The 17,037-nt window shown below is 35.0% G+C and overlaps 1 protein-coding gene across 7 annotated transcripts in view; it reads right to left on the reverse strand.

Annotated features, from left to right (window-relative positions):
* Nucleotides 1-17,037, reverse strand: part of AKAP9 (A-kinase anchoring protein 9) — a 155,006-nt gene that overhangs the window by 24,036 nt on the left and 113,933 nt on the right. For all 7 annotated transcript variants that reach the window (XM_040472711.1, XM_040472714.1, XM_040472709.1 and 4 more), the window contains 11 exons: nucleotides 14,816-14,992; nucleotides 13,838-13,942; nucleotides 8,337-8,489; nucleotides 7,803-7,982; nucleotides 5,884-6,957; nucleotides 4,373-4,513; nucleotides 3,406-3,894; nucleotides 2,905-2,968; nucleotides 2,462-2,583; nucleotides 1,687-1,878; nucleotides 1,234-1,422 (listed from right to left, as the gene is read on the reverse strand). In XM_040472711.1, the coding sequence (XP_040328645.1) occupies nucleotides 1,234-1,422; nucleotides 1,687-1,878; nucleotides 2,462-2,583; nucleotides 2,905-2,968; nucleotides 3,406-3,894; nucleotides 4,373-4,513; nucleotides 5,884-6,957; nucleotides 7,803-7,982; nucleotides 8,337-8,489; nucleotides 13,838-13,942; nucleotides 14,816-14,992 (2,886 nt within the window). The remainder of the gene's footprint in view (nucleotides 1-1,233; nucleotides 1,423-1,686; nucleotides 1,879-2,461; nucleotides 2,584-2,904; nucleotides 2,969-3,405; nucleotides 3,895-4,372; nucleotides 4,514-5,883; nucleotides 6,958-7,802; nucleotides 7,983-8,336; nucleotides 8,490-13,837; nucleotides 13,943-14,815; nucleotides 14,993-17,037) is intronic.

Here is a 17,037-nt window from a genome sequence, read left to right on the forward strand (position 1 = left end):
ATTTATTTATTTATTTATTTATTTATTTATTTATTTATTTATTTATTACTAGCTATAGGTATTTTCAGGTTTTCTATTTCATCCTGAATGAATTCTGGGAAGTGATTATTTTTCTAGAAAATCTATTTGTCCCACAGTTTTGAATTGATGTAAAATTATCTATAATATTCTATTATTTTATATCTGTTATTTTTAGTTATGATCACATTTTATAAAAGCGTGTTTTTACCTTTTATAAAAGTATGCTTTTTATTAAAGTGTGCTTTTACCTTTTTCCTTAACCAATTCTCCAAAAAAAGTTTCTATCTTATTAGCCTTTCAAAGAACAAACTTTTAAAGTTTCTATCCTCTCTATTATACTGGTGTATGTATTTCACTAACTTTATTTTTCTTTATTACAGTTGAGCCTCATTTGTGGATTATGTATCCACAAATCTGCCTATTCACTAAAACTTATCTGTAACCCAGAATTAATACTAGCATTGCTTGAACAATCATTTTTAAACATGCAAAGGGTGGCAAAACATTTAATCTGCCAGCTGTGCATGTTCTGAGCTGAAGGTGCACTAGGTGACATTCTGATGTTTTCTTTTATCTCTTAAACTGCAAACAAGTGTCCTTCCTGCCATCTATTCAGTGCTGTGTTCTTTTGCATTTCTGTGTTTTTTAATGGTGATTTTGCTGTTTAGAATGGTCCCCAAGCACAATGATGAAGGACTATCTAGTGTTCCTAAGCACAAGAAGGCGGTATTTTATGCAGAGAATATATGTGATAAGCTGCTTTTAGGCAGGAGTTAAATAGTGCTACGGGCCATGGATTCAAGGTTAATGAATCAGCAATACATATAAATAAGGTGTCTTGGCAAATGTCACAACCAGGGGCTCACAGGAACCTGCCTGCAGTATTCCCCTAGTAGCAATGGCTCAGCACGCTCAACTACTTTACAGAATCTAACTACTGCAGACAGTGAGAACTGACCATATCTTACTTCTACTTTCTTTGGGCTTATTCTGTTGCTGTTTTCTAACTCCCTAAGTTGGATGAGCAGCTCATTAATTTTCAGTCTTATTTCTAAAATGAGATAAAACATTTAAGGTAATAATTTTTCTCCGAATAGTCTTAGTGGCTTCTATTAAAATTTTAAATTTGAGACCTTCTCCAAAAGTAATCAATAACTCATTTTCTTACTACTATTAAAAAGCACTCTTTGTTTCAACATTTTATTTTGATACCTGTTCTTGTATTCTCTGTTCCAAACAGTTCAATAATCCAACTGCATCTCTAGTACCTAGAGCTGTCAGCTCAGTCTGAAATGCAGCTAGTAAAACACCGCGCTCCTTTAAGAAAACTTGCTGAAGAGCAAGCAGAAGTTCACCTCGCCAGTCTGGGAAACTCTCATGAGATTGGGAACCATCGTAAACCTAACAAAGAATAAAAAACAAAAGTTAACTTTCAAATAAGTAGGCTTATAAAAAGTTTAAAAATGATATTTATCTACTAACCAAATTAAATGTTAGAGGCCAAAAAGTATATAGATTTACTTTCAAGAGTATGGCTTGTGGCATTTAAATAATACACAGTAATTCATGTGAAAATACATCATAAAAGACAATAATTTAAATTATAAAGTGCCTTACTATTAATAAAGGGCATATAAAACTGTTAAGATGCATAGTATTGAGTACCTCGGCATCTCTTTGCACTTGTATTTTGGTAATTAAGTCCTTAAGAGCTGAGACTGTACTGAGGTAAGCTCTTCTTTCTTCTAGCCAAGATTCTGAAACTTGCTGAACAGAATGGTCCTCTCCATCACTGTAGGGAGACTCGGTGAGGGAGAGCACCTGCATGCCTTCGTTATGGACAGCTCTTAGTAATCCCTACAAATCAAAGCCCAAAGGCTAGAATTATGACGACTTGTTCAAAAACAGACATACAAACAGAACTAAATTTTAAGCAAGATAGCTTTATCAAGTTAGCCTGACTTAGAAGAGTCACTGCAGAAAGGACATACCAGGCTACCATTACTGACTGCCTTCTTCTAATGGAGGAGTAAGCCAATCCCAGAAGACACTGTCTTTTGGGTTGCTCTTATCTGTAAGTTCCTTCTATTTATCTAATGCACTCTTCTTGGATTTAATGATCAGCCACTAATTTGGCCAAAAGAATTATGTAGGAGATAAATTCTAGTCCTTGAGATTGCTTTAATAATTTTGGCACTCAAAAGTAACAGGAATTAAAAAAAAATTTTAACTCTTTATCTCTTTATGCAAATAATTATTACATATATTATACTTTATTATCTGTAAAATATAGGAATAAACCTATATAGATCCCCAAGATTCCTTCTAGCTATGCAATTCTCTCTTCAGAGAGAAACTTACTATGTTCTAATAAACTGCTATGTTCAATACAGAAATCAGACTGGCTAAGTTTCACTAAAAGACAGCTGTCTTTCAGTACCTTTATTTTTTTTGGAAATGAATCTGTTGAACTTTCGCCTTCATCTCCTCTGTCTTCTGATGCTGTGTCAAATCCCTGACTTTGTGTAAGATAAATTCCTTGACCCCAGTCTGATCCAGAATCTAAAATAAAGAAAACAACAATTGACTATTGAAAAGAAACAATTATTATTTATTAAAAAAAAAAAAATTTTTTTTAATGTTTGTTTTTGAGAGAGACAGAGTGTGAATGGGAGGGCAGAGTGAGAGGGAGATACAGAATCCAAAGCAGGCTCCAGGCTCTGAGCTGTCAGCATAGAGCCTGACGCAGGCTTGAACTCATGAACTGTGAGATCACGACCTGAGCTGAAGTTGTACGCTAAACTGACTGAGCCACCCAGGCGCCTCAAAACAAACACTTTTTAAATAAGTACTACAAAAATGTCAGAAATTTATGTAACTTACCACTGGAACATATTTCTCTAGTTTGGTAAGCATCAGAATGTGTTAATTCGGGAAGTGAGGATCCCTAATTAGAGAAAACAAAAGAATACATAACATTTTTGGCCTTAACAAAAATAGAAATAGGAACCCAATAAATAGTTTTGTTCTTTGGTAATGCTGTCAAAGAACAAAAAACAAATGAAAAACTCAATTAAATCTGTCACATCTTTCACAGTTAAGTGGAACTATCCATGGTTTATAAAAGTCTTCAATTTTTTTAATGGATATTACCATTGCAAACATTCATGAATTAAGGAATGATATTATCACATTCCAAATTTGCAGAGGAACTTGGTAGCAAATTATTATTGGAATACACGAGGTAAAGAAGATTTAGATCTATAATCTTATCACAAGGAAGAGGCTACCCCAAATTTCTTTCTCTCTTAAAAACAAAGAATTTTGGGGGGGGGGAACCACACACAGAATGTTGAAAAAACATGTATTATGAAAACCAAATACCTCCTTCGATTTCAGACACTGTATCACTGCCTTCAAGGTACCACATTCTTCTGTCAGTAACTGAACTGCAACATAGTGCTCCCTCTTTAAGGTTTCAGTTTCTGAAATATGTCTGGATTCCATATCCAAAATTTCAGCAGCATGTAATTCTTGCATCTGCTCAATTTTTTCAGTAAACTGATTGATTATTTCAGTGACTTCTTCTGATGAACATTCACTCTGTAAATCAACTTGGATTCCTGCATTTCTGACAAGAATTTGTGGAGTCTGACTGCTGCTATTGACCTTGAGAGTCCCCTCTGTCTGGGATGCCAAACTTTTACCCACTTTATTAGGAAGTGCCTCTAATATGCAGACTTTTCTGTTTTCCTGTAACTCAGTTTTATCTTCTTTTTCTAAGAAGTAGGATAATTTCTCTTCTGCTTCTATGAGCTGATTCCTGACTTGGCTTAAATCTTTCTGGAGAGATGCCATACTTGTTTCTTTTATCTAAAACATAATGAACAGAACAGAACATTCAATTAAAAATATTAAATGTAGAATTTAAGGTAGAGAGGATATTCATTTTCCTTAGAATAATAGGAAAAGTTTTTCAGAAACACTCCTAGATTCCATATATATATTTGCATTATATGTAAAATCATAGATGACCTTAGAAATGAAATTATTTTATCAGCCTCATCTTTTTGGTTTTCATGGGATAAGAATTCTCTTTAACATCTGTCTATCTACTTGTTCATTAAGAGACTAGAGACTAAAAGCATCTTGCTAAAAAATATTCCAGGAAAATTAAGCAAGAAGATAGTAGTAAAGAAATTTGTAATAACTTTTAACCAAAGCCATAAAAGATTTGTTTCCAGCTTTTAAGTTATAAATTTGGTTTGGGTTTATAGAAGAGAATATACTTTGAAATGAAATTAAGATTATGTAAAAGTAAGTGAATTAGAAAGTATGTTACTTATTTTACCAAAAGCTCTTCTTGAAGCTTTTCTGCTTTCTCTTTATAATTGGCAAGTTCTTCTTTAGTTGCTGATGATTCAGCTCTAAGAGCCTCAAGTTGACCAAAAAATCCACTTTCTTCACTGGTATGAATTAGCTCAGTAGTTGTCTGAATGATAGTGGAAAACATTTAGAAACATGTTATTTACAAAAAAAATACAGCCAATTTCAAGGTACCTATACATTCTAACGAAGATTTTTCAGGAATGACTGCCTATCCAATAAAACGGTGTAGAAATAAATGATTCATGTTCTTTCAACAAATAGGAAAACTTTTTTAGAACGATCATTTTATGTTCTTGAGACAGTAAGAAAAAAGTTATTTTCTAGGAATGAAAGGTACTTCATGTTAGTATGTACCCTATTTATAAATCATTAATGAAATACTGTTACCATTCAAAAACTTTCGTACTTATATAACTTTCCTCAAAAAATGCCAAGTCTTACTAAGATACTTCTTACATGTTTTATATACATGGAAAGTCACATTAATATTTTAAAATGACTACAATCAGTTATAGTTCTGGGGAAGAGAAAAAAGCCTAGTAAATGGAAAGAGTTATCATCCTTTGTTTTTGTTTTTTAATGTGCATTTGTTTATTTTGAGAGAGTGTGCACATGTAAGCAAGGACCAGGGTGAGATAGAGAATCCCAAGCAGGTTCTGCACTGTCAGCACAGAGCCTGACACAGGGCTTGATCTCATGAACTGTGAGATCATGACCTGAGCCAAAATCAAGAGTCAGATGCTTAACTGACTGAACCACCTAGGCACCCCAGAATTATCATCTTTTGTAAAACAAATTATATATTAATAGAATCTAGATACATCAGTTAACCTCCTGGTATTCATATAAGACTGCATATTTAGTACTCAATATTATAAATATATAAAGTGAGGTTGTGAAAATTAAAGTCCTTCTATATCTGTCCTATGCTAAGAAATAAATGCAATTTCAGATTGTTACATAAGCAGACTTACAAGGGTGAAAGACAAATTATTCCTAAGAAAGGAAAGAATCTATTACCAGCTATAAAAGTCTGCAAAAGCTAATGACTTCTTACTGATATGTTAATTCAGTGGAATATTAATATATTTTATTATTTTCCATTACTTAAAATGATCACAAAACACGCATATTAGATGGAACAGGAAAAAAACCCAAATTCCAAAGGACATTTGCTAAACTTATCATCTCTAAAACATCTCTCACCTTCTTCTGACTGCTCTACTTAATGAGTATGCTAGTGAAATAAATAACATGATTTGAAGACCACAAAATATCGATTTTTCCATTATTTTAGTGATAATAATGGGAGTATACAGAAAAGTAGTATTTTTATAAAAGCCCTTTATATATGAATTGCTAGATATAAAGAACACCATATTTAATTTAGTAAATTAGCAATCAAGCTTATGGAACAAAAAAAAAGAGAATTTCTTAGGGTATTTAAGTGAAAAAAATTAAGTACAAACTAACCTTGAGAACTTCAAAGTTTCCTTCAGGGCTTCTTTTCCTTTCTTTACCTCCCTGTTTTTTCTCCTCCTCCAATAACTTCTGTAGTTCTAGTAGCCTCTTTTCTTTTTCCAAAGCATTTTTCTCTACAATTTCTACCTGTTTTTTTTCTAAAATCAAACTAGTCTGCATTTCAACCACCTGGCTTTCTAATTCTGATATTCTCAAGGTTAATGCTAATACATTTGACTCCATCTCATTATCTGTAACTTGATTTAAATTCTGTGCATGTGTTCTTTCAAGTTCTGATGAAACTGGTTGTTTATCTTGACAGAATTTTGCATATTCCTTAACTGCTTCAAGTTGGACTTGACTCACAAGAGCAGCAGCAACTTTTTCTTCAAGCACATTCTGTAGGTTTACAATCTTCCTTTTCAGCATCTCTGTTTCAGACTGGCCTTGCTCTTGCATGTCCTTTATTTGTTTATAACACTGGGTGAGTTCTAAGTCCTTTGCACTCACAGTGCCCTCAAGTTGTAGCACCTTTGATTCCAAACTGCTAATGGAACCTTTGCTATTTTCTTCAAAAGATGTGAAGTCAGTCTGATTTTCTAGGGGTTTAAGAGCATTCTCAGGAAGGACTACTTCCAGTTCAGGTTTGGTTTTGCTCAGATCATCTATGGCCATGTTAATGCTTTTCTCTGGTACACTTTGGATTTCTTCCATATTTTCACGTTCTCTCTTTAAGCTGCATAATTCTTGAGTTAGCTGATTCATTTTTAAATTAGTTTCTTCAAGTACATTTTTTGTAAAGGCCATTTCTTCATTAGTGGTTTCTACTTGCTGTTCCAAAGCCAGTTTTTCAGCTATTACCATATCCAATTGATGTTTTAAACTGTCTGCTTCTTCTGGAAAAGAAGTAGCATCCACTGATGTCTTCTGTTCAATTAATGCCAATTCCTGTTGAAGTTTTTCAATCACTTCATTGAGCTGCTCAATTTCTTCTTCTCTATTTTTCTTCACACGTTCTTGGTCACTCATCAAACATTCTATTTGGGTTTCAAGATCCCTTATCAGTTCATTTTTTTCTTCAATAACCTGTTGATGAAAAACAGGTAACAGACATAATAAATAAATTATTTATATTTTGGGAATTTCATTTTTTATTTTAAGGGCAGGAACTGAAAGTGTTGATCTCACACAATTTACTTCTCAGACATAATAGATTAACTTTAATATAGACCAACAGTCCTAATCAGATCAAACAATGACCTTATTTTGAACTTTGCTCAGAAAGTTCTATTAAATATAAAGTGACTTACACTTTAGTAGCTGATTTCCTGTGAGTAAAATAGTTAACATCAATGCATTCTACTTGAAAAGAATGAAGTATTAATATAAAAATGGTCTCCAGAAGATATAATTCCTATCAAATAGAATAATTTTTATTAGATTTGGTTAGAATGATATGATGAAATCTGAGTCACCAGAGACTCTCTGGAAAACATCAAAAATCTTTGACAATATTAGAAGAGGATAAAAAAAATACACATAGCTTATGAAGCCAAGGAGTCGCTTTCTTTTTTTTTTTTTTAATTTTTATGTATTTTTATTTTTGACAAAGAGAGCGAATGTGCAAGCAACAGAGGGGCAGAGAGATCCAGAGACACAGAATCTGAAGCAGGCTCCAGGCTCTGAGCTGTCAGCCCAGAGCCTGACGTGGGGCTCATACTCACAAGCTGTGAGACCAAGACAAGAGCTGAAGTCGGACGCTTAACTGACTGAGCTCCTCAGACACCCGAAACCAATGTGTCTTAATAAAGTAAATGGGTAAAAGAGAATTAAGGTTTATTCAGTGTTTATATTCAAAGAGAAGCTGAAAAATAACCATTTGCCCCTACAATTGTAGCTTAATTTCATGTAGTAATTTTAAATTTGTTTACCTTATTATCAGTTGTAATTTTAAGTTGATGCTGAAGTTTTGTAATTTGCTCATTTAATTGCTCAATTTCTATTTCTTTTTCCTGCATTATTTGAGCCAATTTTCCAAGCAACACATGTTGGTCCTGAGTAGAGATAGCATCAGATTCCTTCATGGCAAATCCCAGTTTCTCCATTTCATCCTAGGAACAAAAATAACCATCCCAGTTAGATAGATCACTATATGCCATTTTCTGAATATTGTTTCAATTGAATCTTACAAAAGATAAAGCACCCAAAATGTACAAATAAACAAAATCAGATAACATACAGTAATTGTAAGTGAATAATTCTTAAAATATTTTGATAACAGTTCTAAAAATTTTTTCTCTCATGATGCAGTCAAATGTTTATGTTGGGTGGAAAATAAGTTGCATGCAAATCCATTTGCAGGTAATATTCCTTTGTTAAGTATTATTTAGCAGCTGGATCCAGCAAATGTTTGATACTAAGACAAAAATTATGAATTATTTGTAAGCAAAGTTTTTCTTAATTACCTTAAATAATTTGTTTTCTTGTTCAAGTTCTTGGAGGCGGGTAGTAGATTCCTTTTTCTGTATTTCTAATTGCATATGTAGTTGCTGAACTTCTTCATTCTTATTTTCCAGTTCTTCTCTAAACTGCTCTAATTGTTCTTCTAAGTTTGTAATCTTTGATACCAAAATTATCGAAAGGAAAGATAAAATGAAAACCTGTTCATTTTTAATTTTTTTAATGTTTTATTTACTTTTGAGACAGAGAGAGAGAGCATGAGCAGGAGAGGGGCAGAGAGAGAGAGACACAGAATCCGAAGCAGGCTCCAGGCTCCAAGCTGCCAGCACAGAGCCCAACGCAGGGCTCAAACTCACAAACCACGAGGTCATGACCTGAGCTGAAGTAGGACACTTAACCAACTGAGCCACCCAGGTGCCCCTGAAAACCTGTTTACAAATGTTTATTTGTCAAGAGAGAAAGAGTGCTGCAGTAGCTGTATAAAACATAATTAAGTGTTTAAGAGATACGAGCGATGAGAATAAAGGGGTTTCGCTAAGCCAGGTGTAACTGTGTGCTTTCTATGTATTTCAAACTGATCACCACCCTTAAATCATCCTACCCAAAGCAAAGAGGAGCCCTTCAGAGCAAAGATACAAGGAGCCATTTCTTACCTAAAATACCCTCTGATATAGCAGAAAAGAGTCATGGGGGGAAGGGAAAGGGCCTGCATTTTAAATCTTATTTCATGTTAAATTTAATTGCTATCAAAAAGTTCAAAAAGCTGCAGGATTTGGTCAGTTGTTTTAGCTACCAAGTGAGACTAGCTCAAATTAGTCCATATTAATACTTAACTGAATGAAAGGTCTGGCTGCCATGTGCCTTGTTTAAGTAGAAGAAAGTAAAGGTAGACACTAAGGCTGTGAGATCCTTACGTCTGAAATACAGAAACTTAAACAGTGAGTTATTAATACCATTTTAGGAGAAAATTAGAGAGTTCCTATGTGTAGGACAAGAAAAATTTAGCTCTTTTCTGAGCATAAATTACTATTAACAGTAAAGCAATTGCTCTTTAATGGTTATAAAGAGACTGAAACTAATGACAAGTTTTAAGTGCTAGCTATCATTTTAAAAGTTGGGTTTGATTAAGGAATCATCATTTGGCACAGTACTTTGTAGGTACTTAATAAATAATGAATGGATTTCCAAGAATGTATTTACCTGATGATCAAACTGCTGCATTACAAGCAACGTAAAATGCAGGAGCAACATTATTCAGTGGAGCTGGCTCAGAGAGCAGCCTATAAATCATTTATTGCCTTAGAACTTGAAAGGAACCATATGCTGCTTACACCCAGATATGTAATCAGAATCATGTCTTAGCACTAAGCAAGGCAAAGCCCTTCAAAAGCATTTAGCCTAATAGTTCATTAACAGAAATAGTACTGACACTAATAATAGCCATCATTTATAGACACTTTATTGCCAGGTGCTGCATAAGGTGCTTTATATATATTATTTTTTTAAAGTCTGTAATAATCTTATGAAATCTTTAATTAATAATCCAAATTATTCCCATTTCAGAGATGAGGAAGGGAGTCACTGAAAGCAAGGTACCTTGCCCTTAGGTCACAGGCTCTAGCTTTTGAACCTGAGAAGTTTACCTGTGGAGCCTTACGTTCTTAACTATCACTTATCCTGCTTCTAATAACGAATGCCCAAAACTTATACTTAAATTATTTTCTGTACACTGGCATTAGACTCAGAAGACACACCTTAAATACATTTAGTAGTTGTGCATATATAATTATCAGGTTAGACTGGTGAAAACTATGGTGATTATATCTTCTTCAAAGTTATCTAATGTAATAGTACTTATACCAATCCCTATCTTCCACAACTGCTTTTGATGAAAAAGTACTACTTTAATATACACATAGACATTGAAGTTCAAAACCGATGCTCCACCTCAAATGCCATTTGTTTTAGGGGGGTACCTCTTAATCCTTGTCACCCATCTCCCCCAACCCACCCTCTGTCAACCACCAGTTTGTACTCTGTATTTAGACCATGTTTGGTTTTTTGTTCATTTGTTTTGTTTTACTTTCTTTTTTGATCAGTTTATGGTCAAATTCTAAATTTGATCTAAAGTCTTGCCATTCAAAGTGTGGTCCCTAGAGCAGAATTGGCATCACCTGGGAACATGTTAGATGAATAGATTCTGAAACCCCATCCCAGACCTACTGATTCAGAATCTTCATTTTAACAAGATTCCCAGGGGATTCATATGCACATTAAAGTTTGAAAAGCACTGGTTCAAAGCACTAACATTTCTGTTAGAAGTAGCTGAACTTGAGTCACCACAATAGAGACTTCAATTCTCAAAGAGGACACTGTATGATTCTTTTCTCCTATTCCTCCTATTCAGCCAGTGTCATTTCCAGGCTGTCCTGTTACTGAGTCTATTACAACCAAAAACCACAAGAATATTATTAAGCTTTAAAAATAGAATGGTGGTTATTTGTTTTAATCTTGTTTAATTTAGCTACCAAATGTTATATAGGTAGTTTGGATCAAATAAATTTGCAACTATTTGTGTTTTCTTTTCGAGTCTTCTCGATCTCTTTCAAATGTGTATACGACTTCTTAGACAGTAGATTCTTTGAAATCTGGTGCTGGTTTTACAATTGGGAGAGTGGTAGTCAACACATGTTAAGAGCCCAATAGATGTTCAGTGACAGTCTTTAATACTTCTCACTAACAAGGAAAGTTTATTCCCCAATTCTTTGGCAGTACAATACCACAGGACTCCAGAATCAGAGAAATCCAGGAGGAATTCTTCCTCAACTGCTTACTGTGTGACCATGAGCAAGTTACTTAACCTCTCGTAAAGACTCAGTTTACTCATCTGTAAAGTGGAGATAACACTAGAGCCTGTCTAGTGCTAGGCTACACTCTCCCTGAGGGGGAGAGTGTAAGGATTAATGGCATAGGCATTTAAAATACCACTTTCTAGCACAGACCTCAACAAAGTTAACCATTACTTTTTATTACTGCCATCTGTAAGCTATATCTTATTAGCTTTATAGAGAGTTAAAACCTACTGAAGGCATCTTTTTTTAAAGAAACTCTTCCTTCTATTTCTCCCCACATTATTCGCCTTCTCTCATCATCCTTAAACTATCTTTACAGTTTCTGCTCTATTCATTCTGCATTTCTAAACATACAATAAACCGAAAAAAAAAAGTTTTATACAAATTAAGCCTGTAAGAATAATGGAAAATATCTAAAAATATAATGACGCATATAGACATCTTATGTTTATACTCCATCAGATATTTGCCTAGTATAGGAGAGAGTGTTTAAGAAGTGATTTTCATTAAAAGATTTAGGTTTTAATTCTATGTTCCTCTCTTTCAGTCTTCAGTTACAGACAAGTGGGTTCTGACAGAGTACTTGTTGCTGTGATTAAAAACTAGTCCAGGGGCGCCTGGGTGGCGCAGTCGGTTAAGCGTCCGACTTCAGCCAGGTCATGATCTCGCAGTCCGTGAGTTCGAGCCCCGCGTCAGGCTCTGGGCTGATGCCTCGGAGCCTGGAGCCTGTTTCTGATTCTGTGTCTCCCTCTCTGCCCCTCCCCCATTCATGCTCTGTCTCTCTCTGTCCCAAAAATAAATAAAAAACGTTGAAAAAAAAAATTTAATAATAAAAAAAAACTAGTCCACCAGGATGAGCTATCATTTTAACCCTTCACTAACTCAACTTGTCTGGCTCTAGCTCATCTATAAAAACTGGGAGTTGGCTGACAGAAGCTGGTTGACAGGTCTCTTTGTAGTTCTGATAAACTATGAGTCTGAGTAAAAGGTAGATTGCTATTGGATACTCACTTCAAAAAATTAAGGTGTCAGTAATGTTACGTGAAAAATTAAGGTGTTAGTAACGTTATTCAAAAGATAATTAAAATATAGTAAACTTAATTATCTACCCATAATCAACTATCACTGCTTTTGGGTCCAGTTTTGAAGGTCTATCTTTTTAGAAAGCAATTTTTTTTTTGATTAATTAGTATAAGGTCAATTTTTATATTTAAATGTTAATTATTTTCTTTCTTTTCTTCCTTCCTTCCTTCCTTCCTTCCTTTTTATTTTAAGTAGGCTCCATGCCCAACATAGGGCTTGAACTCATAACCCTGAGATCAAGAACTGCATACTCCACTAACTGAACCAGCCAAGCTCCCCAATTCTTTTCAAAACACACAGAAGTGGTTACAGATAAACAAGTGTTCCCTGCTTTTTGTGGAAAAACCAAAAAAGCAAAATAAACAAGAACCTTTTAGATAAACATCAGTCAGTATTATATGATAGCAAGAAAATAATCCTTCTCATGGAGATGATCATTTCTTTTCATCATTTATATGGATTTTTTTTCTCCTCTAAAATACGAGTTTTCTTTTTTAAAAAAATTCCTATTGTTTAAAAAAATTTTTTTAATGTTTACTTATTTATTTTGAGAAAGATAGAGAGTGTGTGTGCAAGCAGGGGAGAGGCAGAAGAGAGGGGGAGAGAGAAAGAATCCCAAGTAAGCTCTGTGCTGTCAGAGCAGAGCTTGACATAGGGCTCAAACTCACAAACCATGAGATCATGACCTGAGTTTAAACCAAGAGTCAGATGCTCAACCAACTGAGCCACCCAGGTGCCCCTAAAACTACAAGTTGCCTGAGCTAGAGTTTGAGTTGATGTCTAATTCATTCTTGTATTTTCCAAAGCACTTATTAACGTTTATACTGTTTAAATTCAATTAAGTATTTGTTAAAATCTATTAAATATCCTGAAAAAATTATATAGAAATGAAAATGTAACTTAAAAAATCTTAAATATTTATAATGCTATGATACAGCTAAATAATGTAGAATACAGTATATTTTAGAAAAATAGACAAAAATTTAAATACATTTAAATTAGCTTGAAATTGGAAATTAGTATTAAAAGTAGATTTTTCTTTTTTTGTTTTTTGTTTTGTTTTTTTTTTTTGAAAAGGGAGGGAGTAGGAAAACATAGGAAAACTTTCCTAAAACTACCTTATTGTTAATTTTTTAAGAACATGTTTATACATTGTAAAACAGCGCTATAACCTCCCAGGGTAATACAACTTAAAAAAAACAAACAACCCACCCCCAAACCCTACGGCAAAGTAGCATAACTTCAAAGCTCACAGTAAAGAAGGGAAAAAGAGAGATCCTGCCTTTTGTGCTAATACAATTCTCTCTCCAGTCTCCTCTTCACTCCATTCATACCTTCTTTTGTCTTCAAACTTCTTCTGTGTCAAGGCCTTTACATTTGTCCCCTCTACATGGAACACTTCTCATACCAGCTTATTTGTTCAACTCTTTTTGTCTTCAAGATCAATTTAGGTAACGAGCTAAGAAAACTGTCTAAACAGTATAAACCCCATTCTGTACAAATGACATTCTCAAGGTGACTTATTTAAAATAATTCAAGCCACATTTTGTCATTCAAAGTGTACCTCTTACCTCTTTTTCCTTTCGGTCTATAGCATCTCGCTCAGCCTGCAACTGTACTTCTAGCGACAATTCTGTTTTAGCTTCTAGAGCTCCAGACTGCTTTTGGTCCTCTACCTTTAAATATACAAAAATTTTCTCAAAACTTCAGACATTAAATCTAATTATCCATTTTAACTGGAGAAATAGCAATGCCATTAGCAGCTGATAATCTACATTAGTGAATAATCAAAGTTACAGATCCTCAGTTTTGAATGCAGGAACACAGGAATGTTTGACACTCTTTTTTTTTTTTAATTTTTTTTTTCAATGTTTATTTATTTTTGGGATAGAGAGAGACAGAGCATGAACGGGGGAGGGGCAGAGAGAGAGGGAGACACAGAATCAGAAACAGGCTCCAGGCTCTGAGCCATCAGCCCAGAGCCTGACGCGGGGCTCGAACTCCCGGACCGCGAGATCGTGACCTGGCTGAAGTCGGACGCTTAACCGACTGCGCCACCCAGGCGCCCCGAGGAATGTTTGACACTCTTAAAATTCATTCCTCAGATAAAATGGAGACTATCCCCTAATATGTCCCCTTCCCAAGCTTCCTTATCCTGCTCTTCTTTGATTCATTCTTGTTTTCTGCAGTATAGTGGGGATAGATTTCACTCTTATTCTGGGATAAAGCAATAGACTCAACTGGTGTCCACAGCTTTTTCATTTGGCTATTATTTTAGAATCACAACCTATTGACTGTGAAAAGGATCATTAATTCCTCTGGTTTACTTACTTTTCCTTTTTCAGGACTAAGGTATGCAAGTAACATTTGAAGGTAAGAAGAAACAGATATAGTTATGTCACTGGAGACATAAAGGTATATTTATATTTTGTAATAATATCAACAAAAAGTCACTAGTAATTTTTTATTTAAAGGAACTGATGTTCAGGTAACTAAGAGCAATCCACATTAAAACACTTCATAAAATTAGCCTGAAGAAAATGCCATACCTTTTGGAAAGTGTCTGTACTAACGAGTAAGGCTTGCTCTAGTTCCCTTACTCGGAACTCCAGTTTCTCAATTTCTTCATTCCGTTCTTGTACATCCCTCTGAAGCTGCTCTTTAGAGAGCAAAAGCTCACTGCACTTGTCTGTTTTTTCTTTCAGATGATTTGTTAACTGTTCAACCTAGACATAAAATAAGCAAAAACTGTAATTTAAAAAAAATTTCAACAAGCTAGTAACATACCTGTCCTCATTTCAAAAAGTATTTTCAGAAGCCATGCTAAGTATTTTTGATAAGGATAGCAACTATTGTCTCCAACTATGGTGACATTCTTGGAGTTGATAAAGTAGTACTAACAAAAAAGAAATACTGCTCCACCAACCCTTTACAAAAAATTCTTTTTCTTAAGACTAAGACCTGCAGCTAGGAGGAGAGAAAAGATCACATTTTTGAATAATGTTAAAGTATAAGCTCTAATGGTACAATAACACTAAAACTTAATAAAGATGACAAGTTTGCAGAGTGCTGACTTACACTATTCATCGATTTGAGAGAAGAGAGTGAGCATATGCACAAGTGGGGAAGGGGCAGAGAGAGAGGAAGAGAGAGACACTCCCAACCAGGCTCCACTCTGTCAGCGCAGAGCCCAAAGCGGGGCCTGAACTCACAAACCCCGTGAGTTCATGATGTGAGCTGAAATCAAAAGTCGGGTGCTTAACCGACTCAGCCACCCAGGTGCCCCCTGACTTACACTCTTATGTCAGATAAGATAATCTTAAGAAATTTTTAATGGATTCTATTTTTCTTTCCACAAATGGTTATAACTGAGACGTATAATAATATGGTTCTAAACAACGCAGAGATGGGAGGGAAAGGGGGAGCTTTAATACAGTCACTTAGAAGCTTTTTCAGCCTACACATTCCAGCAGCCCAGAACAGACATGAGAATACTAGGTGGTGAGAAGAATCTGTGCACACTGAAGTTTCCCCAAGTAATTCTGATAATGCGGGTCCATTTAAGAGAATGGCTCTGAGACCGAAGGATTCAGGAAGCATTAATAAGATAACTTATGAAATTAGTTCTCATCAAGTAAAGAGAGAAAGCTTGCTAAAAAAATTAGTGTGATGGTAAGAAAAAAAAGCAATTCTACCTTACTTCAGTGAGATACTTTAAGGAAATTATCTAAATACGATACTTATTCCCCAAAACATTAAAAGAAATGCAAACTTACCTATAACTACATGTTCAAGGATGACTATAATAAAGCCACTGAGGAGAAAATTTAACAATAATGGGTGGGCTAAGATTTGGAGTACAGTCAAGGAAAAAGACCACAAAGCAGCAAAATAGTACAATATACTGTAAGAGTTAGATTATTTAGATCTTGAGAAAATCAGCATCTGGGGAATCAGATTTGGCAAGATAAGGACAGAACCAATGGATCACAATGTTCCAGGAGAAAAATCAAATACACACATCCATGTTAGTTTCTTAAAGTTTCATGAATGAGGCAGGTCACACTTTTCAAATATAACAAATAATATACTTACATACTGTACTATTAAAAAAAATTTTTTTTTAATTTCTTTATTTTGAGAGAGACAGAGACAACACATGTTGGGGAGAAGCAGAGAGACAGGGAGAGGGAATCCTAAGCAGGCTCCCCACCACCAGCCCTATGTGGGGCTCAAACCCACAAAGTCATGATATTATGACCTGAGCCAAAACCAAGAGTCGGACACTCAACCGACTGAGCCACCCAGGGGCCCCTATAAGATATTTTAAAATAAAATTTAACTATTACTATTTCTGAAAATAATTTTAAATGTTCACTATGTACCAGGCCAATATTCCTATGAGGTGGGTTCTATTATAATATATATTTAATTTGAGAGAGAGAGTGTAAGCAGGAGACGGGTGGTGGGGGAAGGGAGGGGGGGGGAGAGAGACAGAGAGAGAGGGAGGGAGGGAGGGAGGGAGAGGGAGAGAATCCCAAGCAGGCTCCATGCTCAGCACACAGTCCAATGCAGGGCCTGATCCCACGACCCTGGAATCATGAGCTGAGCTGAAATCAAGAGTTGGAAGCACACTGACTGAGCCACCCAGGCACCCCACAATCTCTGTTTTAGAAATGACTAGACGAGTTTTAGAAAGTTTTAATGAGTTAGCCATTGTCACACATGTGGTAAATAACAGAGCTATTGATTCAAATTAGGATGGTGTAAC

This window comes from Herpailurus yagouaroundi, unplaced genomic scaffold (genome assembly GCF_014898765.1).
Source record: "Herpailurus yagouaroundi ecotype Mexico unplaced genomic scaffold, PumYag 100, whole genome shotgun sequence".
NCBI classification, from domain to species: domain Eukaryota; kingdom Metazoa; phylum Chordata; class Mammalia; order Carnivora; family Felidae; genus Herpailurus; species Herpailurus yagouaroundi.